Raw genomic sequence first — 23,858 nt, 5'->3', positions numbered from 1 at the left:
GAGGGCCAGTTACAGATAGATAGCCGTGTTGGTCTGCCATAGTCAAAACAAAAAAAAATTCCTTTCAGTAGCACCTTAAAGACCAACTAAGTTAGTTCTTGGTATGAGCTTTCGTGTGCATGCACACTTCTTCAGATACATTCCCCTTGTGTCTCTATAGGGTCATTCACACATTACACTGAAGATTTGTACAGGGTGTTTGGACACATGTGCAAGTGCTTGTGTGAAAAGAGTGTACACTTGCTGATTTGTACAGCTCAGCTGCTGTGGACACAGGTATACAAACTGCACACTCACAGAATATGACACGCAAATAACGTTATGAGCGTACAGATCAAACATTTGTGCCCACAGGTTGAATCTGATGTGTGAGCACCCATCTAAGCAGGTCTCCTAAATGGAAGACAGCCCAGAGCAAATGTCTCACACTGGGGTTGAATAGGCTGGCTGGCTAAGCCACTTCCCAGTCCCTAGCGCTGGCCAGGTTTACAGTGCTACCAAAAAGAACAGTGAAGGAATATGGCCCCATGCAGGAGACCACAGTTACCTGGCCCCAGGTGTGGCAGGCTCAGGGGTCCATGGCTCTCCATGCTGCGGTACAGCGTGGCCATAGCCACAATTTTCCGCCGGTGGTTGCACAGCTTGGTCATGTCCTCGTCGCCCTTGCTTCCTTCACTCCCTGTCACCATTGCTGCTGGGTCGAAGTTGAAAACCTAACCATGACGGGGTGGGAAGAAAATAACTTAAAAACAGGAGGGCACCTGACCAGTCCAGGGAACGAGGTGATAAAAAGAGACTGCAGTGGGAGTCAGGCCATTTCTTGTGGTCCAAGTTAGAGTCAGTGTGGTGCAATGGTTAGAGTACTGGACTAAAACCTGGGAGAGCAGGGTTCAAATCCCCTCAGCCAGGAAGCTCACTGAGTGACCCTGGGCCAGTCACTGCCTCTCTGCCTCACCTACCTCACAAGATTGTTGTCAGTGCTATTTTTCTAGAAAAAGAGGTGCCAGAACTTGCCATAAACACCTCTCTTGTTCTTTTAGAATGGAAATAGTGCCCACCTGAGAGGTGCTGGAACCCACCTTAAGAGGCCCAGTATGGCCTAGTGGTCAGGAATGATGGGGATTGTGGTCAATCGGTGCCTGGAGAGCCAAAGGTGCCCCCACCCTGTTTTAAACCCACCCTTCCTCCAAGGAACTCACAGAGGAGCATATATGGTTCTGCCCTCTGCACTACAACCCGGGGGTGGGGAGTTAGGCTGAAGTTTTGAATGACCCGAGGATACCCAGTGAGCTTTGTGGTTGAGCAGGGATCTGAATCCTGCCTTCTCCAGTCCTGCTTTCTCCAGCACACTAATGATGACTGTTACCTTAATGACCCATAATGCAAACTTGCGCTGATTCTTTCACTAATTCTTCTCCACATACAGTCATCCTTAAAGCAAGATACTAGAATGGAGGGTCATCCCAATGGGTGGAAAGCAGCTGACCTTCAGAGCAAAACAAGCGCCCACAAAGCTCCACCAGCGGAGACTGAATCCTGAAACCTGAATAAACTGTGCAAATCGAATCAATCTGCATACGGTTTGCACAATTAATTGGTCTGTTAGCCCTGGGGCAGGGGGACAAGCAAAGAGCCACGGAGAACACATAAGCAATGCCACTCCTCCCAACCCTCTGACGTCTTAGTCATCTCCCCTCTGCCTTCTTTCTCCAAACACCATTCACATGTTTTCAAACGTGTCTTTGCATCAAAAAGGACTAGTGCCTTGTTCTTTAACAAAACGAAAGCTGAGATTCTTAGGATGCCAAAGGCAGGCTGATTTCTACATGTGTGTGGTGTGCTTGCTCACAAGGGGAATACAAACAGCTCTGGTTACAACTGGTTACAACCCATGCAGCAGGTGGCTCTGTCCAGCCACAAAGGAGAAGAAACAATGGACTATTGGGTCGTCCAGCTCAGTATTATCTACGCTGGCTGTGGTTCTCCAGGGTGTCAAACAGAAGTCTCTCAGTTCAGCCCTGAGGATGCCAGGGATTGAACTTGGAGCCTTCTGCCTGGAAGGCAGGTGCTCTACCTACTGAGCTACGGCCCTTTCCCTTCCTGCAAAGGCAACTTCCCTTGAAATGAACAGCAGCAGCACATGTGCCAGGTGTGTCCTAGCATGCTCTGGCCACACAGAGTGAATGTGAGCAAAAGGCCCGACTTGGGACTCTGTGTGAAGCACCCTGGAGCATCCCTATTTCCCCCCAGAATCTTCTGCAACACGCAAAGGTTCTTTGGCAAATGACAGCCGACTCGGAACAGGTTTCCCTGAGGTGGAGAGCTGGAAAGCCCCTGCACTGTGAGGAGCTAGGAATGTGCTGTTGGCAGAAGGGAGCCCTGGATGCACTGCCAGCTTCTGCTGCTGCTGAATGACAAGATCTGACCCCAACCAAGCCACACACACACTTTCTGTTCCTTTCCAAAATAGCTACTGGTGCTTAGTGTGGTGAACATGTCCCCGCTCACGGATCTAGCATGCTGCTCTTCAAATTAAAGGGCAGAATTTGGCAGAACTGTAGAGGGTCAGACCTTTTTCTAGCCTGAGGATCACAGAGCTGGAATGCCCAAGCCAAACAGGGCAGCATCCACCTCTACAGCAGAAAACTCTCTGTTGTATGTACTCCCTGCAAGCTGTATTCTGCAGCCTTGAGATATTGGGCAGATTAAGCCAATTTGCCTTTTTTCTCGTTTTGCCTCCTTTAGTCTTCCCATAGGAAGCAGCAAGGAATTATAGGGCACTGGAGCCCCATCCTTAGACCAGTAGAAATCTTATCCTGCAGCCCCCCTTCTCCCAGTTTCTGAGAATCAACCAGGCTCTGCTCTCATACGTTTAAGTGTGCCTTCGCAACAACAAAGGCTAGAGACTTCCTTTAAAAAGGCTGGAAATCTTTAGGAAAGTGAATGCCACATCCAGCAATTCTTTTCAGCACTTGTGCAAAATTGCAGCATCCACACAACACTCTCCATATTTAATCCCCTGCAGTCTACCTCCAGGATGCTGGGAATAGCAAGTGGGAAGAGGGCTGTTGCACTCAAGTCCTGCTAGTGAGCTTCTCACAGGCTTATGGTTGGCCACTGTGAGGATGTTGCACTAGATGGGCTGGTTTTCTGTATCCAGTTTCTGGGGCTAAATTACAAAGCTGTGGAATGAGCTGCCACAAAGAGGTGCCTCCCCAGCCCACGTCTCTGGCCCGAATGGGCACTTTGCAGAAAGCAGTAATGGTGGTAGTGCTGGGCTGGTAGCCGTTTGCAAGTCTAGGGTTCCCAGCAAATGACCAACTCTCCCATTTTCTGGAATGAGGCCTGGCCACTAACAGAAGAAGGGCCATGGCTCAGTGGTGCAACAGGTGCTTTGCATGCAAAAGGTCTGAGGTTCAGGCCTTGTCATCCCCGGGTCAAGTTGGCAACATTCCCTTCTCTGAAAGCGCTGGAGAGCCCCTGCCAATTGGTGCAGAGGACACTGAGCTAGATTGGGTCCATGGGCTGACTTGGTGTAACACAGGCTTCCTCAACCTCGGCCCTCCAGGTGTTTTTTGGCCTACAACTCCCATGATCCCTAGCTAGCAGGACCAGTGGTCAGGGGTGATGGGAATTGTAGTCTCAAAAACATCTGGAGGGCTGAGGTTGAGGAAGCCTGGTGTAACACATCCTCCAAAATTCCTACTGTCAACCTTTGTTCTTCTTTTGTTATTCTCAGTACTTGGGCAAAGGTTGAAAACCTCCAGGCCTGTATAACTTGCTGTTAAAATGGAATACACAAGATGAAACGGTTAAATCGGCTATGATAAGGTGGGCACAGGATATTGGTTATAACATCATGTTTGAGGACTGGGAGAGGTTGTGGACTACTGGGCTGAATTTCACTGCATGTAATGCTTTGAGAGAAAATGTTATGAAAATGATATATAGATGGTATATGACCCCAGTCAAACTTGCAAAAATATACCACTTGTCTGACAACAAATGTTGGAAGTGTAAGGAGAATGAAGGAACATTCTTTCACCTCTGGTGAACCTGCCCTAGAGTGAAGGCTTTCTGGGAAATGATATATAATGAGCTGAAAAAGGTATTTAAGTATACCTTCCCTAAGAAACCAGAGGCCTTCCTTTTGGGTATTGTCGGCCAGAAGGTGTTAAAGAAGGACCGAACATTTTTCATGTACGCAACAACAGCAGCAAGGATACTCGTCGCTAAGCACTGGAAAACCCAAGATTTACCCACGCTGGAAGAATGGCAGATGCAACTGACAGACTATATGGAATTGGCTGAAATGACTGGCAGAATCCGAGACCTGGGAGAAGAGACGTTGGAAGAAGACTGGAAGAAATTTAAGATCTATCTACAAAAATATTGTAAACTATATGAATGTTAAGGTGGATGCTAGAATATAAACAATTGGGCACCATTGAGATAGAGGAAGTGATATATGAAGATAAGTCAAATTTAAGAAAAGACAAATTTTTGGAAAATTTTTAAGTTATATTTAATTCTTTAAGATCTGAATAAAGGATATCAAAAATTAGAGATATAATATTGGAAAATTAGATAATAAGAATCGAAATAAGGGGATAAATTTGCTGGAAAAAATTTCTTGGCTAGGAACGCAGGAGCGGGAGATGTGAGGGAGTCCAAAGAAGTTGAGAAGACTATGTTAAAAGATATGTTATATTGTATTGTTTATTTGAATTGTAACTAAATTAAAAAACTGCCAATAAATATAATTACAAAAAAAAAAAAAAAGAAAACCTCCAGGCCAGAGTCCACTGCTGGTGGCAAGCACAGTTTAGGTTCTCTCTCCCAAGTTCTGTACCTTGTGCATGTTGAGGGGACACTCCAGGCCACACTTGCATGTGCCGTCCGCCAGCAGGTATGCCCGAGTCTGCTCCAACGAAGCCAGGCTTGTGCCGCTGGGACTATGGGGGAGGCGATGAAAGAAAGAAAGAAAGAAAGAAAGAAAGAAAGAAAGAAAGAAGGAAAGAAAGAAAGAAAGTAAGTGTCAGGGGACTAGTACACCAAGGGGACAAACAAGAAGCTCACCATCGGCATACATCTGTCTCCAGAGACAACGGAGTGCACCTCCGGGGGTGAAGTCAAAGTGTTGCGTTAGCAGCACCAAAGGGTGCAAGTCTGGACGCTGTGTATGGGGCTCCTGGGCTGCCCAGACGACAAGACCCCCCCCCCCTCAGCCTCACTGATGGGGTCCAAAGGAAAGCAGAACAATACATTTGGCACCAGCTTGGCTGCAGGAGTTGCAGGAAGGAGGCGTACAAAGCGCCATCCAACCATCTTAGGGACTCCACTCTGGATTTGTGTAGGGTTTGCTCCATAGCCTTTTCTTCTCCTGAAGATATCCCACAAGGCTGTGCAGGTTTAGGATCAGAGTTTCCCTTCTCCTGGATGGGCTGCCTTCCCAGGTGGATGAGCCCCATCTGCCCCATCACCAGATATAATGCCAGGCTTACCTGATATAGCGCACTCCACCCTCTTCCACCATGCGCTGCCAGCCCACGGGCACAGGTGTGACTGCCAGGCGCCCACCTCGATCCACAACAGAGCAATCATCGCCGCCATTCATTGTGCTCCCTCAGCACTTGGGCACCTGAAAAAACCCAGAGGGTCACCAAGATGGCAGGCACAACCACCTTGCCTGGAGAGGGGTGGGGAAGGAAGGAGGGAGGGAGGGCATGTAACCCAGTTGCAAGCATCTCAGGCCAACCCTAAGCTGGGAATGGTGAAGCCTAGTTGCACAGGCCACAAATGGCAAGACCTGATAGAATGGAGCTTACTTTGGTCTAGGGACTTCAGCTGCCTCCGGAGAACAGTCAGCCACCCTAGAAAATGTGGCATCAGATTTTGTGTAATCACCCCCAAGCCCCCCAACACACACACACACACACACACACACACACACACACACCTACCTCCCTGGTGGACATTTTGGAAAAAAGAAAACAGATAGACACTGATTCTTTGCTAGCTTGAAAAGCTCTAGAAAAGAACCAAGTTACGCCATCAGCAGAACCACACAGCAGAGTGCTTGCAGGGCTGTACCACTAGAGTTTGCATGTGGAGCAATCTCTGTACAGAGGGTTTGGAGGGCATTTTTTGCTTTGTTTTTAAACACAGGGGAGCATTAAGAAACCCTTGACTTGCCCTACTACCACTTGCCATCTGAAGTGAAACAGTCCCACAGGGACTCTGCTACATGATTCTTTTCAACACAGAGATCAGCCTTTAGAATGAGGAAAGGAGGTGATAGCAGGGTGTGTGAGGTGAATCAGGGAGTCAAGCACTGCATTCCCCAAGCCCCCACTGTCTGCCTGTTTCCTCTGCCCCCTCCCAACACTCCCTGGGCAGCTCTGACCTACTAAACTCCACCAGGAGGGAGCCGTGAAACGGCAAACAGCTGGCTGATCCTTTAATCCCAGATCTGCTCTGCCGATGGCTCCTACCTGCTCATGGCTGCAAACCTCACGGCAGGCGGCGTTAAGAGTGGGCACGATCCCTTCAGGCACTCATAGCCCAGCAGTCTCTCTTCTGGGGTCGGGGTGGCGTCCAGTGCAGCGAGGTCACACCCACTCTGCGGCCACACTAGCCCACACCTGGAATGGAAGGAAGACATTGTTATGCCATCACTAAGGGGGAGAGACAGAGGAGATTCCCCACGACAGGGACCGTATGGGACAAAGGTATTTGCTAAAGACAATGCTCAAGGCCTGCCTATTTCACTAGGGCCCTTGTCAGGTCAGCAAAACCCCTCATTAAGCTCAGAGTTGAGGCACACTTAATTATTTTGTGCTGCAGAAGGTAGTCAAGCAAAGACTTCACCTGTAAAACATAACGCACCCGATCACATCCTGGTCAACTCATTGCTAATCATCCTGGAGTTAAGACAACAACAGCCCACCCACCCCTGGTTTTGAAATCCCAGTTGCTACGGTGGGTTAGGATTTCAACTTCACCCACCTTGTAAAGAATGGGAGAATGTGGACACCCTCTTCCCACTCTGACTGCAAGTACAAGAGACTGGTTGAAAGGGTATAAAGGGAAGGGAAGCCATGTAAAACCCTGGAGAACCCATGTGGAGAACCATCTTTGTCCACCTGACATCCATCCCTCTCTCCAGGCAAAAGCCTTGGTCTACACATTCAGCAGAATGAGATAATAACGTTCCCCAATATAAACATGTCTTTGCAAGTTAAAAGTTGGCACATTTAGCCCAGCTGCCGTGCTAGCTTTCTGCTTGCAGGGAGCTGTTTATGGAGGGGAGCATTCATAATGTCACCTGCCACCTCAGAGCTTCCCCCACCTTATTCTACGGCACCAGGTCAACATTTCCAGAAAGGGGGTAACTAAAAGGCAGGAGTCGTGCCTACTGATCTGTAAGACTATCTTTACTACATTGGTGAGCCAACTTTTTCAACACAAGGGCCACATTCCTTCATGAGCAACCTTCCAGGGGCTGCTTGTCAGTGGCAGGAGAGGGCAGAGGCAAAAAGTGAGTGGGGCCAGAAGCAAACATGGGCAGAGCAATCAAGGCAATTCTTACTTTTGTGCAGCAAACTACATTCCAGACAAACCCCAAAGTTTTCTATGCACCAGGGATAGGGATGCTGTGGCTCTCCAGATGTTGCTGGACTTCAACTCCCATCAGCCCCACCCAACATGGCCAATGGTCATGGATACATACAATGGTTGGGGTACAGCATCATCTTGAGGGCGCCAGGTTCCCCATCGCTGCTGTAGCACATCCACACAGAGGCATATCTCCATCTTCCATCCAGGCAAGCATTACCGCAGCTAAGATACCTTCCAGCCTGGCGAAAGTACTCAAGGCAAGCATGAAGCTACACTGGTGAGGGGCATGGCTTGGGAGAGTCCTGAAGACCAGGAGTGTCTTATTTGGTCTCCAGGTTGGAGGTTCCCCATGCTCAGTCAAATTATGCACAAAGTTAAGCTATAGACTTAGTCCCACCTTGTGGGACTGAAAAAGGTGTTGTGATGGCCATCAAGTTGGAGGGCTTTTAAAAGAGGAGCAAACAAAATCATGGAAGAGACTATCACCAGCTATTAGCCATGCTAGCTAGGTTCTTGCTCCACCATCGGAGGCAGATTGCCTCTGAATACCAACAGAGCTGATCCTATGTTTTTATCCCTGCTGTGCTGCAGGATATTCTGCAATGTAGCAGAAAATTACCAGGTGAATAATAATAATAATAGTAATAATCTATTATTTATACCCCACCCATCTGGCTGGGTTTCCCCAGCCACTCTGGGCGGCTTCCAACAAAATATTAAAATACAATAGTCCATCAAACATTAAAAGCTTCCCTAAACAGGGCTGCCTTCAGATGTCTTCTAAAAGTCTGGTAGTTGTTGTTCTCTTTGACATCTGGTGGGAGGGCGTTCCACTATCGAGAAGACCCTCTGCCTGGTTCCCTGTAACTTGGCTTCTTGCAGGGCGGGAACCACCAGAAGGCCCTCGGTGCTGGACCTCAGTGTCCGGGCAGAACAATGGGGGTGGAGACACTCCTTCAGGTGAAGCTTTAGCCCATACTGCAGCCTCACACCAAGAAGCTTCAGCTGTTGATTTTCAACTCTCAGTAAAGGAAAAGAGTGGCTACCTGAATGGGTGCTAAAGTCCGCAATGGGACAAGTTTTTCTGCAGAGATGCGCAGATGTCATACAGCTGGTGTTCAGGTACAAAAGGTCAGAGAGCGTAAGAGGACAGCAGCCTTACAAGTCAGTTCAAAACAGTTAGTGCCCCACAAAATGCCTGCAGGTTACTAGCCCATCTGCTCACACAAACTTGTACTACAGTTTACAGACTATCTTCACCCGCTTTCATAAAGCTTCTCTGACTGGTTCCCTGGAGGCAATTCTTACACACCCCAGACAGTCAGGAAAATTGTTATTTTGAAACTGGGAAATCTAAGCCCATTAAGACAGCTCTGGATTAGAGAGTAGGCTGCACAACAGGTCAAATACCACCTCAGAGCAGTCTTAAAACCCTAATGGCAAATAGAAATCAACATTAGGGTTGCCAACAGGAAAACCAACAACAGCATTGCCTGTTTTAGTGCCTTTAAAAGCTGCTTGATATGTAGAAATCAGAAGAAAGAGCAGAGCAACCATGGATGAGTTTAAAAGCTGACAACCATAGTCACCTCGAACAGCTCCATCTGAACATGTCAAACTCAGAAACCCAGGAAAAACATACTAGAAGGGGTTAATAGTAGCATGCCAACAACTGGTTCCATCTCCTGCCACTCACTGGTAGAGCCAGATGTGGGTGGGGTTAAGCCACTATAAAAATTAAACCTCCTATCTCAAGCCAACTAGTTATGGGAAGGCTAGTGGAGGGGAGAAGGTAGAATGCTAGCTAGCCCAACTGAGGAATCATCCTAGAAAGTTGAAACAGTAGGAGAGGTGAAACATTTCTCCCTTTCAGAGAGTTGTATGGTATTTACCTTGCAACTTCTGAGAAAGCAGGGAGTGAATTTTTATCTCAAAAACACCAAAGAGGGAAAGAGGGAAAACTGGAATGATAGCAAAACACCCTCCTTCTTTAATTAAGCAGGATTTGTCTTTCGAGACGGACAGATGCCAACAGTATTTGTAGCTGCCGTTGAGACTAGGTGCAGCATAGAGGGAAACCTGCATTCTGCACCCAGGAAATCTTGCTGTGGGAGGAACTGTTGGGAAGAAACAGCCAGATCATCCGCAAATGACAGTGCACTGGAAAATGCTTAGACTCTCTTGGTTCCGCTCCTTGGGGATCTAGAGGTGGAATGTATAAAAATCATGTAAGGGCCTCACAGCAGAAGCCTATTCTGACCCGTGGCGAGAGAATGGGAAAGTGATTATTATGCTACTGGCACAGGGTAACCCTGGCTGTTTGATATGCTTCATTGTCTAGCTATGTGATCTGGCTCTTCTAAAATGGCATGTATTTTCAGTTCAATGGCATGTGGAGAAAAGGGTAGGCATCTCATGTATTGTATTGCTGGTATTCTGATTATTGAAACACAAGGCCAGGTCTGATTATATTCTGCAAGGTGTTGGATATTCTGTTTTCACCATTTTCAACAAATGCACATCTAGAATTTGGCCAAAACCACGACACAGACCAGAAACAGAGAAGACTCAAACACAGCTCTTTTGTGGTACTAGCATACACTTCAAACCTAAAGCCCTGAGATACCTTGAGGAATGAAGAAGCATAAACTAGAGACAATAAGCCTTTGCTATTAATTGCCACTGCCTGGATCCATGCAAGCCAGTCCCCTTCGGCAAGAACCAACTGCTATCCAAATGTCCCATTTGGACATTTTCCGTGCCCTGGCTACCTAGAAGTTTCCCTGTTAGATGAAGAACAAGCAGGACAACAACATGACAGAACTTGTAAAAATATTGGCAGCAGTCCACCTTGAACTGGTGAGCAGCCAAGGGCAGTTGTGTGATTTGGAGCAAAAGACCCTAGGCTTGGAGAGGTCCCACGTCCTACTCTGCCTCGGACTTGCCACAGTGACCACAAGAAAACATATTCACCTCTTATTTCAGTCTGAATTATTCAGGAAGCTGCAGTCTCCTGAGCAGTCCCCTTTTTGTGCACTTAATACCTCTGAAATCCCACTTGTACTCAGCTCAGTGTGTATGAGTAGGGGCAGATTCGCATTGGAGGAGAAGCTCTTTCCTTACCACCACACCCCCATTCAACAAGACCTGAAATTTATCAACACAAGAATGGGAAATGTGCAAAGACCCAGTTCCTGTTGCTGTGTGAGCCCTTTTGTAGGAAATTATAGTTGTGGTTGGTCATCCTTCCTATCCAAAAGAACTTGCCACCTGCTGTTGGGTGTCTGGAAAGTGGGGAGGGGGGGATCAAAAGTAGGGGCGGCGCTTCTAATGGTGTTGGCCCTACTCTTTCCTCCACCACAGCAGCAGCAGCAGCTGAATTGGGCAGAGTGAGGCCTGGACACCGCCTCCACCTCCAGGGAGGCAGAGGGCAGCCAACCCCTTTCCGACCTTAGCAGTTCGTGCGTGCATCCGGATTTTGGGTGGGTGGGAAAGTGCCTGCTGGAATCGCCGCCCGAGATTTCATTCCCGGCTTCTTTCTCCCCCTTCCCTGCAGCAGGGAGAGCTGCCCTCCAAGCCGCCTTTTCTCTGCCCCCACCGCCCCGCTCTGAAGGCGAAGCTTCCCTAACTCCGGCAGAAGTTTGAACTGTCAAGAGGAGCTGGCGGGGTGGGCGAGGGTGGGCCACGGGCTCGCCTCCTGGCGCTGGCGGTCCCCGTGCCCGTGCCAAGTGCACCACCCGGCGCGCCTGCTGCCGAGAGTGCCCGGGGCCCCCTTGGCACTTACCTCGGTTCATGATGCCCCTTCCCCAGCTGCTGCTGCTGCTGCTGCAGGCTCCAACTTGTCCCCCGCCCTCCCGGGGGCTGCGGGTGGCGCCCCCCGCCGCGGCGGGTGCTGGGTGGGTGGGGGGTCAGGCTGCAGGGGCTCGCGGTGCTCTCCGCCCCCACCCACCCCCAGCGCCTGTCTCGCTCGCTCCCTCCCCCCGGACTCGGTGCCAGGAAGAGGAGGGGGTTGAGCAAGGAGCTTCCTCCCTGGCATGCGCACTGGGGGCCGGGGTGGGGGCGGGGAGCAGCCCTGGGAATTCCGCTCCCGTCTTCCTCCGCTGCGCGCTCAGGGCGCACGAGCTGCGCTTGGCGCACGGGGCTCGCGGTAAAACGCGGCCCGGGGTTCCGGGGCTGAGTCGAAGTCCCGGCGCGGGAGCGGGAGCGGCGCTGCAGGATCCCTGTGGCGTGCCGTTTTAATACCGCGCCGTCCCTCTCTTCTCTTAAGGAGCGCTGGAAATCAAGCTGCCCTCCGTGGCGCCCCGGCTGAGCCACCCAGGGGCTGCAAAGTGGGGCGGGTGGGTTTTTGTTCAGAGTAGGAACCTCGGGGTCGCGTATTTCCTCGTCTCCCCGCCCCGGCATTGTACCGAGGAAGGGGCACACTGTTCGAGTAGGACTGGTGGTGCAGCAATTAAAAAACTGCTAAGCAGAGTCCGGCATGGCTTCTAATTGGATAGGGGAGCGTGTGTTGAGATGCCTGCATTGCAGGGGGGTGGACTAGATGACCCTCTGGATCCCTTCCAAGTAGGCAAACTTTGATTCAATTACTGTTTCACACCAGTTACAGATAGGTAGCCGTGTTGGTCTGCCATAGTCAAAACAACAACAAAAAAAAAATTCGTTCCAGTAGCACCTTAAAGACCAACTAAGTTAGTTCTTGGTATGAGCTTTCGTGTGCATGCACACTTCTTCACACCCACACCCCTATTCTTCTCTGCGTCACACGCACACTCGGATAAGAAGTCAACAAAGTGTTGGCAAAGTGTTGACTTCGTAGAGAGTTGTGCAGAGCATTACAATGAGACTGTGTGCTTTCAAGTTACACCTACGATGTATACTGTCAAGACACAGCAGGTCAAGGGATTGCCCGTGAGAGACCAGAGAACTAAGTTTGTCCATATCACAATGCAAGAAGTGGCAGCAACTTTGAAGGGAGGCTTTAATACCTAAGTCTTGGGATATTAAGTGTACTCGCTTGAAGTATGCAACTATGTGGTGGGGGGGAGAGAATGTTGCCTCCATGCACAGACTGTCAGCTTACTTGAACACTCTTGCCAACAGAAAGCTGAACTCACAGTTCATGTTAAGAAACATCGGAATTGCCTTGCTGGGTCAAAGCAAAGGTCCATCGGTTTCTGTCATACTCAGCTGCTTGGCCCCAGCAGCAAGAGGTGCCCTGCCTCTCAATGTGGCAAGCTCCATTTAGCTGTTGTGACCAGTAACAGTTCATAGACCTGTCCACTAGGATTAGCTACACTTTATAGCAAGCTTCCCCAGGTGTTTTTGACTACAGATCCCTTCATCCTGACCAATGGTTTAAGTTGTAATAAAAAATAATAATCCAGAAAGCACCAGATTGGGGAAGGTTGTGCTAAACCAGGGGTGGGGAAATTGTGACCCTTAGATGTTGTTGAACTCCAGGCAATGAGGCTAATGGTCAGGGGTGATGTGAGCTGGAGTCCAAAAACCTAGGAGTGCCACAGGTTCCCTGTCCCTGTAAATTAATGGTCCTTGGCACTCCTTGTGTCAGTGATCCTTGTGTGTGGTAGTGCTTATGACTATAAACATGGTATGGTTAGCTTAGAAAAGTAAGGAACAAGCTGGTTTACATGGCAGAGGTGATGAAAGGCTGGTACAGGTTGGTACACACATGACCCTGTTGGGTATTAAATATTAAAGTACTGAAGAGGAACAGTTGGCATAGTAAATGGAGAGAAACCTGCAGTTATGGTTCAGGGGCCCCAAGCTGGCAACATCTGAGTCATGTTTGGTGGTATAGCAGGAAATCACTTTAATGAGGCCCAATAAATCACCTATGTCCAGTCCCCATCCTGCCACAAACTCCCAGTGTGATCCTAATCAGAACAAGTCTCATGTTGGAGTTGAATCTACTTTGCATGAAGGACTCCCGTGCAACTCCCACATTCAAGACTTATTTGAGTCAAATATATGGATGGTTCACTACAGCAGACACAGCTAGTTTGAGTGACCCAGAGATCTGCCATAATGAAGTCACAAATTGCTGCATCTCATTTCAATGGACCTGCTCCCAATGGAATCCAAGCAGAACAATGGAGCTGGAAAAGGTGGGGGCAATTATTAGTAGACTATAGTAGACTAAAGGATGCTTTATGTTATTAAACCATTAGCCAGGGGAAAAACTAGGCGTTATTTCACCCAGGTCAAAGGCCCAGTTTGGCACACATACCTCCAGTATTTGAATCTGGCTTTGAATTTGACTCTGGTTTAAATCTGTGTAGGTTTTAAATGACACAGAGCAGGGGTTGTCAAATTATGTTCAGCAGAACACTGTTTGTGTAGTTTATGTGGAGTCCTCAGTGAGATCGGTAATGGAAGGCAAGGCTACTTCCAAGTCAGTTTTGCCTGCCCGTTTACCCACAACCAATCGTCCTCTGCAAAGTTGCATTGGGCATGTTTGACTGTGTACTCTTAGTTTGCATGGGCCTAGCTCACCAAGCCTGGCTAGCACATACTGCACACAGAGTATGCAGACTAGAGTGGCCCCAGAATCTTCCACAACATGCAGGAGTTTCAGGGAAGACACAGAGGTGTTCCGTGGCAGACAAGTAGATGAACAAAGAATTCATTGAAGACAGAACATTTGACAACAGCAGTAACTGGTCATGAAAGCTCAGGAACTGCATAAAATACAACTGAGAGATCAACAATATCAACATTGCATGTCTACTGAAGGTGACCTTCAAAAGCAATTCTAACTCCTCTTATTTAAATGTTCAGTCCTGTTTAAGAAATCCAAGTAGCACTCCCATTTTGGTGTTTTGCTTGAAAATTACATTCATTTTGATGAAACCCTTATAAAAGATTTAGGATTGACATCTGGTATATTGTTTCAGCCAATTTTTAAGTAAAATAGTAAGCATGGGTACTGAAAGCAGTGGGAGTTTATTGTATGACTTAAAATAGCAAGTCTGACAGCTACTTATGTTAAGTAGCCTTAACTGTCACACCAGGACCAATTATGGAGGAACTCTTTATCCTGAACCCATTTTTTTTGGGGGGGGGGGAGAAGTGAGGCAGTTGCTAAATGTTCCTGTTTTATGTTTCTCTTTCCAGACCATCACCACCTCTGTAACCAGGATGGGATACTCTTAATGTGGTGTGCACATGCTCATAAGCAGTCTGACAATTTGTCATTTGAAATCTTAAAACACATTACATGGAAGTAAATCAAACTGTTAGAACTGGGCTGCACTTAAGAGATTCCTCCTCCTGGAGGCATGTTTAGAAATTTATTTTTTGGAATGCAACAATGCATTATTTAACTAAATTAATTTGTAAAGAAAAAACATATGAACGACAAAAAGTTGGTCCACAGGCAAAAACGTTCTTTTTCAACCAAGCCTTGGGCTGTTTTAACAGGTCTTTTTAAATGTGTGTAGGGGTATTGGTTTGTTCTTATTATGCACTTTGTGGTTTTATTCTGTATTTTTATACCATGAACCGCCCTGAGATCTTTGCATGTAATATTTTTTTTTTAAAATTGTTGATTCTTATTTTTAATAGAACTATAAGTACACGGGCGGAATTCAGCTCCTTAAAAGGTATTCCTCCTCCTTTCTCACACAGGAGGAAGATGCCCATTGAGATGGCCGCCTGCTGTGACCACCTTAAAAACAAAGAAATGTGGTCCCCCCCCCCCCATTCCAGAACCGTTGTTTTATTCACATACACATATGCATTTATTACATAAAGCTGACGCGGTGAACAGACTTCTCTGATCGAGCAGCGAATTTTTTTGCTAAGCGCTTTGTCGTCGTTGCCGCTGTCCCTCGTGACTCGCTCCGCCTGGAAGGCCGCAGACGGGCCAGTGCGCTCCCGCTCCCTTCCCCGGGGAGGCCTGGCCCTTTAACGGAGCGGAGGGCGGGGCGTGACGTCACGAGGCTTTCCCACCGGCCCTTCCCCCCCCCCCGCCCGGCCTCCTCGACGTAGCTGGGCCTAGTCCCTTCTGAGGGCGCTCTGGCAGTTCGCGGGTGGCCGGGCGGGGTGAGGGAACCAGGCGCGCCCGGTGTGAGAGGCCCAAGGTCGCGGCTCGGGCCTCGGCCTCGTCCGCCGGTTACCAGGACGTTGCATCACCCTCCCCGCATGACTCACCTCCTTCAGACTCGTGACCCTGACGGGAGGGAGGAGTCACTTCCGGGGGCGACGCGGCAGTCTCCACCTGCCCTTGGGGAGGCGGGGCGCGGCGGAAGGGCGGCGGCGGTTGGGCGGGCGCGCTCGGCCCGAGGCAGGGCCCGGCGTCGCCGATTGGCCGCGGGTGGCGCAAGGGTTGCGTCATGCGGGGGCGGTGGGCGGGGCCGCGCTCGAAGGACCAGCCTGAGCCGAGGACGCGCTTGGCAGTTGGAAGCCGGCAGCCGCGCAGCGAGGAAGAGAATGAGCCGCGAGGGGAGGATGAGCCGAAGCCAGCAGCTGGGGGACCGGATCGCGGGAGAGAAGGGGCCGCGGAGGAAGGTGCGAGGGGCGCCTGGGTCCTCGGGGGGGGGGTTCAAAACGGGGAGGGGGATCTTCGGCTTGCTTCCATTCTTTCTCCCTGCTTCGCAAGTAAAGATATGCTTGGTTTTTTGAGGAGGGGGTCTCCGCGTTGCTAAGGCGCTTCTAGAACTGGGAAGCGAAAGGGGGAAATAGCCCCCGCCCAGACTTCATTCAGAGTTTGAGCCCCCAGTCCGCGTGGCTTCCCCTGTCCCCTAAACACGCAGGTAGGAGGCACTCTGCTTTTAACTGGGTGTCCCTAAAACCGACCCGACCATTAAGCCTTTGCCTTCTCCCCAACCCTGCTCTCCACACAAAGAGAGCAAAAAGCCTCCATTAAAAACCCATTAAGCAAAAATCCAAATACAACTGAGGGAATTGCAAGTTTAGCAATGAATTCAGTGAACGTGGGCACAGCTTTTTTATTTTAAAAATTCTGCTGGGATGGGAACCGTTTTTTCATTGCCTTTTGCTGGCATTCATATATTTCAGTGTGTATCTGCTGAGCTAATGGAAGGGAGATAGCTGCTGTACTGGGTGGTGGATAAACCCCCTAAATTTTCCTAGTTTGCTTCACTTCCAACATGGAGAGGGAAACACTTATTGGTCTTCTTTTGTGTGCTAGAATAGCTTGGAATTATGGGCTCTCTGCCCACTCTTGAGGCTACATCCTTTCAGACAGCTGTACGTACTGTTGGTTTCTGCCAAGAGATGTTGGAGCGCAGCCTTTTTCACTGCAAGCAGTTCTGTGGGTTTAGAAAACAAAACCTGCCTTCTGTTAGAATTTAGGGGTGCCTCAGAGGAGAGGGAAGCAGGATGCCGCAGTTCTCATTTATGCAAGCAGTAGCCCCTGTAAAAGACTGCAAAGCTGCCTGCTGGGGCATGCGGATGACTTGAAATGCCTGTTTGCATGGCTCCTTGGGGATCCTTTTCTCCCCCAACAGGCTGCATAACAGTTCCTCGATCCCCAACTCTTCTGGTTTGTTGCATCACTCAGGGCTGATGAAAACCTGTGGTGCATCCCTGGTGCATGCTGCATTCCTATGGGGTTCATGTCACTGTTGCTGCCTTGCTCTTCAGCTCAGGGCAGTGCAGGGTGTCCTTTGATCTGTCTAGTGGACCCTTGCAGAAGAAATAGGGGGTAAAGTCTCTGTACAGAGAGAGATAAGCGGCCTTCTGACAATTTTCTTAAAACAGTATTTCAGGCAGCTTAATTTCAGGACCTTTGCATTTTGTCAAAAGGTAGTCTCTATACAAATCACAGGTTTAAAAAAATTGTGAGGCCATATCCTGGATCGTCCAAGGTCTTGAGCAGTGCCATACAGTTGGACCTGTGTCAAAACCTCTGCTCATCTCTTAAGTTCATTTGGTGACCTTTGGCCAGTCACTATCTCAGCCCCACCTATTGTGCAAAGAAAGCTCAATGGAAATAATTGTATGCTGTGCCAGGTTTTTGGAAGGGTGGGATACTAGCATAATACATTTCTCTCTCATAGTTCCCCAGCTGCACAATGGATGCACAGGGAGTGATAAATCTAAAAGCCTCAATTTTGTGTGTTGAAAAGGGCCTGAGCATAGAACGTCACAGTATCAGCCGCAGCCAATAACACAACCATTACAAGGGGAAAGTCATGGGTTATCTGCATTTGACAGTCTCTAATTCTGCCAGGTTCTGTTATTTCAGAGCACCGAGACTTCAGAGACCCTTAGGTACACTACTTTATTGAAAGTAATCAATGCAGTGCATCACTTCTTGAATTTATTTTGCCTCTGGGGTTGGAAGAAGGAAGGAGATAGTTTCCAAGCATGTGAGAGCAATGGGCACTCCCTTCGAAAATAGAAGCAAAGCACAGTACAGTATCTTAAGAACTGATGGAAACAATCTGAAAGAGGGCTGTGCCACAGTGCCATTCCACCTTGCTGCATAGCTTAAAGTGATAGGTGTTGCCTGGGTATATTTCTCTCTGCTACCTCTGCAGTGGAAATGGAACAAGGTCAGATCATTATGCGGTGACATCAGTAGTCAAAATATAAGTCTCTCCTCTTTTTCCCACAGCTTCGAATGAAAAATCGCATCCTAATACACCATCACACTTGAAAACTGGTAAGAATAATTTATTCTGATTTCTGCAATGAATCAAAAAAGGCACTTAGACTTCATAGAGTGAGGTGTACGGCACTCAGGCAGTCCGTGTGTTTAGACAACAGATGTTGGACTTTGGATGAAGGGGCTGCTGTCCTGTTTTGCTTGGATGTAAGGACTGTTGAACTCAAGTAGGGCTGAACCTCCGGAGTTAACATTCATTGCGTTTGTGTCACAGCCTGTCAGTTTCTATGACAGACACAGTATCTGACTGCAACTGCATTGATGCAAAAAGGTACTGCTTAGCCAAGCAGAGAAATGCAGTGGGATGTAATGGGCATTGGGAGAATGGGGTGCATGGAACTAACAATGCAAGTACCGGTAAGTAACTTGTTCCTATTTAACCATTGCAGGAACATTCAGAGTTGGCTGGCCTTTGTTCATGTGAATGCAGCTCTGGCCATCCCAGGTCTACCATAAGTGAAACCATAAAATCCTAGTTTAAGATTTAGGGGGGAACCAGAGCAATGTTTTTTGTTTTGTTTTGAGAGGGGGGTGGCTGAAGGAGAGGAAGTTCTGTGAGCAGGAGTCCGCTCACATGATTTTGGATACAACCCTATATTTGCAGGGTACTTTCTCCCTTGATGGAACTCAAGGTTGCATTTAGCTGTGTCTTGGGAATTATTCTATCTGTGCATCAATTAGGTTCCACCTTGCTTAGTTTCAGTTGCTGTACTTCAGGCCATAGCCCTGGAACCTGTGTCTGGACTGCCTCTTAATATAGACAGTATTCCTTACAATGTCTTGTTAGGTATTACTTTAAAACAAGGCTTTACCTCCACTGGGACAAATCTGTAAAATAGAACCCTAATCAGCGTTATCTTGTGATTCTATGATTATCTCTCAGAGCAAGGGATAAACCATTTCTGTTTTCTGCTGTGTCTCCTGGAGAAAAGCAGCTGACACAAATATAAATAAATAAATAAGCAACTGTGCATCATGCTTCTAGAAAAGAATTTGTATGACTTCCATTGCTCAGCAGGTTATCCATGCCTTGCCCTCTAGCAGGCAAGGGGCTCCCTCACCACCAGGTGATGATGGACTCTTTACCTGCCATCAGCCCCAGCCAGCATGGCCAATAGTAAGGTATGATGGGAGTTGTAGTTCAGCAGCAACTGAAGAGCCACGTGCCCCCTTGCCTTCCTCTAGACTAGTCTGTGTTATAATCACCAAGTCAGAGAGTAATGCAACTGAAGAATGGTACTTCTACTCAAGGCATGTTCCAGCCTGCCCCAAGGCCACAAAGAAAGGAAATGCTTAACATCTGAGGCTGCAGGAATGCTTGGCTTGGCACTCACAGACTGTCTTGTGACAGTGACTCAGCTCTTATTTCCAGCATGAGAGATTTCCAGTGTGAAAGGTACTGAGATGTTAACATCTGTGCTGGTCTCCCTGGGCAGGATACCTTATGCCTCTAGGAAAGGTCATGAATATGAGATGTGCACACTGTAGCCAGCCATGCAGAGAAACACCAGTTTCCTAAACTAGTTTTAAAAAATTCCTTTGAATCAGGAAAGTAACTTAATAAACCCTGTAAGGCACATGTGGCAGTGGAAGTCTTCAGGGACACACCAAGGATGGTGTACTTCTACAGTGTGATATTTGCTCAGAAGCAAGTCCCACTGTTGAGTGAGTTTTCCTCTTAAGTACATATAGCAGAAAAGGGGAACCTGTGGCTGTTCAGATGTTATTGGGCTCCTAGTAACCACAGCTAGCCTAGTGATGTTCAACGACAATGGGAGCTGCATATGGAGGACTACATGTTCCCCACCATAGGAGGGTAGCCACATCGTAATTGTAGGCTACAAGCTTCATTGCCTTCACGTGCATATCAAGACTGTTGGTTGGCATCTGTCTGTTTTGAGAGACAATGGAGTATTACTGAGCCAATAGCAACATTTATTGAATTCAAATGGGTCTGAGTACTTCAGGGAGTTATTTGTCAAGTCAGTAAGTTGTGTTTTAAGATGGCTGAGCTTCCAGTGTCTCTCCTGAGCCCATCTATATTTTTGGAAAGTGGTTTTTATGGTTATGATGCATTTAAACACCACCTGAGATATCATCACCGAATTTCTGCATGGTGGTTCCAGAGATAAAGGAGAAAGGTATTCTGTGTTTGAATACATTTGGACACCATTTGGAATCAAAATGAGACTGAACCTTTCAAAACTGCACTATTTTTTTGGTTTCTTAGAATTCCCAATCAACACTCAATATGAAATAGCTTCCAAACAGCTAATAGCAACATCATTGCTAAATTGGTGACACCTTTTGTGCTCTTTCAGCTCTATTAGTAAAAGGTCTGAACCAAAAGTAGCCATCCTGTAGTAACGGTCCATCACAGCATTCTTGGTGGTCTGTAATCCTTTAATTGTGCTGTGCTTGCATAAGATTTTTTTTCTAAGAGCTCTCCCAGTGAGGTTAGGCCACAGAATGGTGCCAAGCCATCCTCCTTGTCAGTGCAGAATAGGAGGCTGTCTTTCTGGTAGAATGAGGCACACCTCTTGCTTCCTGTTCCCATGTGAAAGCTAGTGCTGTTTGAATGGCAGAAAGTGGATGGGGGAGATGCTCTGCCCAGTCATTTCTATAGCATAGACCCTTTTTTATCTGGCATTCATTGTCAAGGAGCAGGGAGACCCTGGCTCAAATCCCCATTCAGCCATGAAGCTTACTTGGGCCAGTCACTCTCAGCCTGACTTAATTCACAGGGATAAAAGGTATCCCTGGATAAAATGGGAGGCAGGGGGAGAACCTCAAGGGAGCTCAAGGTGGCTTACAAGGAATGGTGGGATAAAAAAGCAATGACAAGCAGAGTTTCACGGCTCTTTTCTTTTCTTTTCTTTTTTTGTAACAAATGGATAGGGGTCTCCTTGTAATGAAATCCAGGGCTCCTTGTGTTTTCCTGGGGGCTCTGCACACCCATCCATCCTCCCTGTGCACTTTTGAATTTGTATTTCTAGCCCGGGTCTCCTGACACACACCCCATCCTCCTTTCTTTCAGACAGTGCTGGCTGTACCTGAACCATGATGGCAGAATCACCGCCCTTCACTGTGAGCACCCCAGTGCCCCCGTGGGAGCTGGAGGCCTGGTATGAGGACTTGCAGGAGGTGCTCTCCTTGGATGCAACCAGCAGGACAGACCCCCCAGGAGGGGGGGGACAGGAGCAGGTGAGAAAACGGAGGAAAGCAACTTTCCTAGCATCTTGTATGTCTCATGTGTACAGCATCCCAGAGGTGGGTAGATTTTTCTAATTCTACTTCCATTGGCTCTGCATCACATTTTGCTTCACTTGTCCTCCCAAACCATTTAAAAAAACCCCATGAAAAAACAAAATTAGTGTGGTACCTTTAAATTTGGGGAACCTGGCAAGCATCTGTTTTACCACTTATGCTATGCAGAAATTTGATAATCTTAACATGCTATATAGTTTTCACTACAGCCTATTCATAATGATGGTAGAGAAACATTGGAGCAAATCCTGTCATGCAGAAGAGGTAGATATTTCAGGAATTGATGAGGTGGGGGTGTCTAATACCAACTACTCCACATGACACAGATGGGCTGTCAAGCCTTATCTTTTATGCTGTGTCATTCACCTTTCACATGCCCATTGGTGAGGTTTTTTTTTTGGGGGGGGGGTTGCCTATAGACTGGCTTCCCTAGATAATACATACCTCTTTCTGTGCTCTTAGGTGTGCACTGTAGTTTCTATTATAGCTTAGAAACTGCTTTCTGTAGACAAAAGTAAAGCAAATAAATGTGCATATTTGGTTGCATGAATACCTAATCCCATTTGTATCTCTCATGCTTTCTTCCAAGGAGCTCAGGGGACTTTCCCCACTTTTTAATCATAACAACCTTGTGAGGCAGCAACAAGTCCAAGGCTGCCCCAGTGAAGATGGACCAGGAACCCTGGTCTTTGTAGGCTAGGGATCACTCTGGCTTTAGGAGGTGAAGGCAAATAGTAGCTCTCACCATCTTTCCATTTTCCTACAGAAGGAGTTTGATGGTGTTGACAGTACTGCCCTGCTGTGGAACCTGGATGCTTCCAATCCCTTGGAGCCCAGTGGAAGTGAAGCAGTTGGAAACTGTGAGCTGGACCCTGATCTCACAGCTCAACTCCTGGAACTGCTAGCTGAGGAGCCTGCGGGACCTGCCGAGTCAGACTCCAGCCACAGTTCCCCAGTGCAGACTGGGACAGATGATGATGAGGGGGTGTCTACTAGCCGGAAGAGGAAGCATGGTGGACAGCCCCACGGAGGCAAGAGGCAGCGGGGCAGAGAGCGGGAGCAGGAGAATGAGCGCAGAGTGGCCGAGCTGATGGCCCACAATGAGCACCTCCAGAAAGAAATAGAGCGCTTGACTGCAGAGGTGGAAGCAACAAGAGCAGCACTTATCCAGCGTATGGTGAGCCTAAAGACTTAATGGATCTGGAGAACTTCCTTCCTGTACTGATGACTCACTTGCCATGGACCAAACAGAGCAAAACTTCACTGCTCTCAGCTTTAGCATCTATGACTTTAAACAACATGCTAAAAAAGAGTCAAGCACTTTCCTATACAACAGAGTAAACATTACCATCGCCTGGTAGGCCGGGGCTGTTCCATAGACTAACTCTGCAACATTACCTTGCGGGGGACTCAGATTGCTTATTTCTACTCTGGTTTAGTGAGCCAGCCTTGCTGAACTGAAATATAAAAGGTGATCATGCAACTAGACTGTGCCAGGCTATATATTCCAGAGGAAAGCCATCTTGGAGGAAACTGCCTCTGCCAACCAGGCTTGTCCTTAACATCACCACCCACCACTTCACTTGTGGAGAAAAATGAGCGAGAAAAAGCATGTATGTATGAGTCCAATAACAGCTTTTGTATTTATAGGTACAGTATGTATTTAACCAATAAAATACTTATTTCTCACCATATAATCGACATTTCAAAGGTTCTGAATTTTTCATAAAGGGGCTACAGCAAAATAATTTAATGTTGTGAAAAAGTGAGAAACTCTCCCATTGCTGAAATACAACGAGCCAAGTGTCTGGGCAAGAGATGCTGCCTGCCTGAAAACTCACTTTCTCTTTTTCGCTCTTCCCTCCGCCAAGTTGAGCTGCTTCTGTAGTTCTGCTAATTTTGAGACTGCAGCATCAACCTGCTTCTTCTCAGCATTCTGAGCCTTCAGCTGCTGCACGTAGTTATCCTAGAAAGAGAAATGAGCGGTAAAATATTGCACTCTTGCACAAACAGGAAGCAGGTTGAAGTCTGCAAGGCAAGAGTCCTGAAACACTGCAAGTTACAGTAGTTGGGACCTGCAGCCAACATGCTGCTCTGTAGAGTGCATTGTCCTGTCAGCCTTATTGCATCCCTCATCACAAGTAACGCAGGCTGCCTCCTTAACTTTCCTATAAAGCTGGTTTTTGTTTTGCCACTATGCCATCTCTGCCCTCATGATACAAGTACTCCTGTTTCCAGGCCTAGTGCAAGATGGCGTCCCATCCCCCCCAGTGTAAGGAAAACACAAACCAAATTAAACAGCATTGCTTTGCAGAAA

At 47.9% G+C, this 23,858-nt stretch overlaps 3 protein-coding genes across 6 annotated transcripts in view; 1 reads left to right on the top strand and 2 right to left on the bottom strand.

The window, feature by feature from the left end:
- The window catches only part of MBD6 (methyl-CpG binding domain protein 6), a 30,710-nt gene extending 19,105 nt beyond the window's left edge, over positions 1 to 11,605 (bottom strand). The window contains exons 1-5 of the mRNA XM_083729369.1: positions 11,405 to 11,605; positions 6,495 to 6,644; positions 5,505 to 5,641; positions 4,853 to 4,955; positions 548 to 713 (exon numbers count right to left, since the gene is read on the bottom strand). Of these exons, the coding sequence (XP_083585495.1) occupies positions 548 to 713; positions 4,853 to 4,955; positions 5,505 to 5,617 (382 nt within the window). The 5' untranslated portion in view covers positions 5,618 to 5,641; positions 6,495 to 6,644; positions 11,405 to 11,605. The remainder of the gene's footprint in view (positions 1 to 547; positions 714 to 4,852; positions 4,956 to 5,504; positions 5,642 to 6,494; positions 6,645 to 11,404) is intronic.
- Positions 11,606 to 16,012: 4,407 nt separating this feature from the next.
- On the top strand, positions 16,013 to 23,240 carry DDIT3 (DNA damage inducible transcript 3). Of its 3 annotated transcripts, none has more exons than XM_083726198.1 (4): positions 16,013 to 16,149; positions 18,224 to 18,271; positions 21,312 to 21,478; positions 22,311 to 23,240. In XM_083726198.1, the coding sequence occupies exons 3-4, from the start codon at positions 21,335 to 21,337 to the stop codon at positions 22,734 to 22,736; spliced, it is 570 nt and encodes a 189-aa protein (XP_083582324.1). In that variant the 5' UTR covers positions 16,013 to 16,149; positions 18,224 to 18,271; positions 21,312 to 21,334; the 3' UTR covers positions 22,737 to 23,240. The 3 variants fall into 3 exon arrangements, with proteins under 3 accessions (XP_083582324.1, XP_083582322.1, XP_083582323.1); XM_083726196.1 differs by having other exon boundaries at positions 22,308 to 23,240; XM_083726197.1 differs by having other exon boundaries at positions 22,314 to 22,868.
- The window catches only part of MARS1 (methionyl-tRNA synthetase 1), a 23,663-nt gene continuing 23,004 nt past the window's right edge, over positions 23,200 to 23,858 (bottom strand). For both annotated transcript variants that reach the window (XM_083726195.1, XM_083726194.1), the window contains one exon: positions 23,200 to 23,507. In XM_083726195.1, the coding sequence (XP_083582321.1) occupies positions 23,379 to 23,507 (129 nt within the window). In that variant the 3' untranslated portion in view covers positions 23,200 to 23,378. The remainder of the gene's footprint in view (positions 23,508 to 23,858) is intronic.

This window comes from Podarcis gaigeae, assembly GCF_964106915.1.
Source record: "Podarcis gaigeae genome assembly, chromosome: 2".
Taxonomy (NCBI): Eukaryota; Metazoa; Chordata; class Lepidosauria; order Squamata; family Lacertidae; genus Podarcis; species Podarcis gaigeae.
The sequence above is the reverse complement of the archived record's forward strand: the minus strand, read 5'-3'. Positions and strand labels throughout refer to the sequence as shown.

Coding starts and splice junctions, on each gene's coding strand:
- DDIT3 (XM_083726196.1), top strand. CDS start 21,335: ATGATGGCAGAATCACCGCCCTTCACTGTGAGCACCCCAGTGCCCCCG. Junction 21,479..22,307: donor GAGGGGGGGGACAGGAGCAG/GTGAGAAAACGG, acceptor ATTTTCCTACAG/AAGGAGTTTGATGGTGTTGA.